Source organism: Priapulus caudatus, unplaced genomic scaffold (assembly GCF_000485595.1).
Source record: "Priapulus caudatus unplaced genomic scaffold, Priapulus_caudatus-5.0.1 Scaffold995, whole genome shotgun sequence".
In the NCBI taxonomy this organism is placed as follows: Eukaryota; Metazoa; Priapulida; class Priapulimorpha; order Priapulimorphida; family Priapulidae; genus Priapulus; species Priapulus caudatus.
Window position 1 is genome coordinate 23,426 of NW_014578056.1, and position 1,103 is coordinate 24,528.

At 43.9% G+C, this 1,103-nt stretch overlaps 1 protein-coding gene across 1 annotated transcript in view; it reads left to right on the forward strand.

The window, feature by feature from the left end:
- Nucleotides 1-357: 357 nt before the first annotated feature.
- LOC106814873 overlaps nucleotides 358-1,103 on the forward strand; it is a 24,752-nt gene continuing 24,006 nt past the window's right edge. The window contains exon 1 of the mRNA XM_014819247.1: nucleotides 358-611. Coding sequence (XP_014674733.1) covers nucleotides 396-611 — 216 coding nt within the window. The 5' untranslated portion in view covers nucleotides 358-395. The remainder of the gene's footprint in view (nucleotides 612-1,103) is intronic.

Below are 1,103 nucleotides of genomic sequence, written 5' to 3' on the forward strand. Positions count from 1 at the left end.
CATCACTACATGTACACTGTGCAGCTCTGGAGATCTGTCAGTGACAGTGTCGTAATTCTAGTAGAAGCACGGTATGGTCACACGTAAACACGTTCGTAGTTACACGCGTAAACTAGTATCCAATGTTTAACGAGTAACCAGCGATAGCAACGTACAGTTTAGCAATGGTACTGCTCCGGAGAACACATCATATACGATCGTTAACACCAAAATATGGCCTCTGCAACAGACGTATTTTCACTTCTCAGTCCAGTCTGTAGGGGCAGAGCAGCCAGCGCTACCGTAGCAGCATCGTGGCGACATCTCCCGGCGATAACTGATAAAATCTGCTTCATTGAAGCCGGCCTACTTGCGTAAGCGCAGGTGCGTGTTTATTTCCGTACCAATACATAGTCATGGCTGCCAAGAAGCGAGATTCCTGTGAAAATATTAAAAATGACCTAGATATAGCCGATCATCAGGAAATTATTTGCCTGCTTATACGCAGGGAAAGTGATCACCATTATTGCCTACGCAGACACAAATCTAGTAATGGCTGGTGGTTGCCGTATGGAAACATTAGGGAAGGAGAACATTTTAGAACCGCAGCACTTCGTATTGCTGCTACACAGGTAAACGATGTTATCGTAGTGTGACCGCTTAATGTATCTCCTATTATTATCATTACACGCCTGTAGCACAAGGTGATGCTATCTACCTGGTATGGCATCCGCATCAAATGTCGATATCGATCGAGGAACACGTATTTGTTTATAAACTTGAAATGACACCACGTCAAACAATGAGTGACATGACTACTTGAACTTGAGTACCGTACTTGAATGCTTTATTGGTCAGCGCACTGTGACGACGTAGGAAAAAGGTATTGTTTTGTCTTGTCTGATACTGTACTAATCGCCTGGTGTGGCTATAAACGTACAGGTCCTCATGGCTTCATGCATCGCTTGGATGACCTAATAATTTGTCACGGTTTTTTGCTGCTGTTAACTAAATTTTTGAATGAAACCACATCAGGAGCAGTCTTGGTAGTAGTAGTAGGTGGTAGTGCATTCCATGTTGGTATTGTCCTAGCTCTAGTAACTATAGCCCGCGTACAGTTGCCG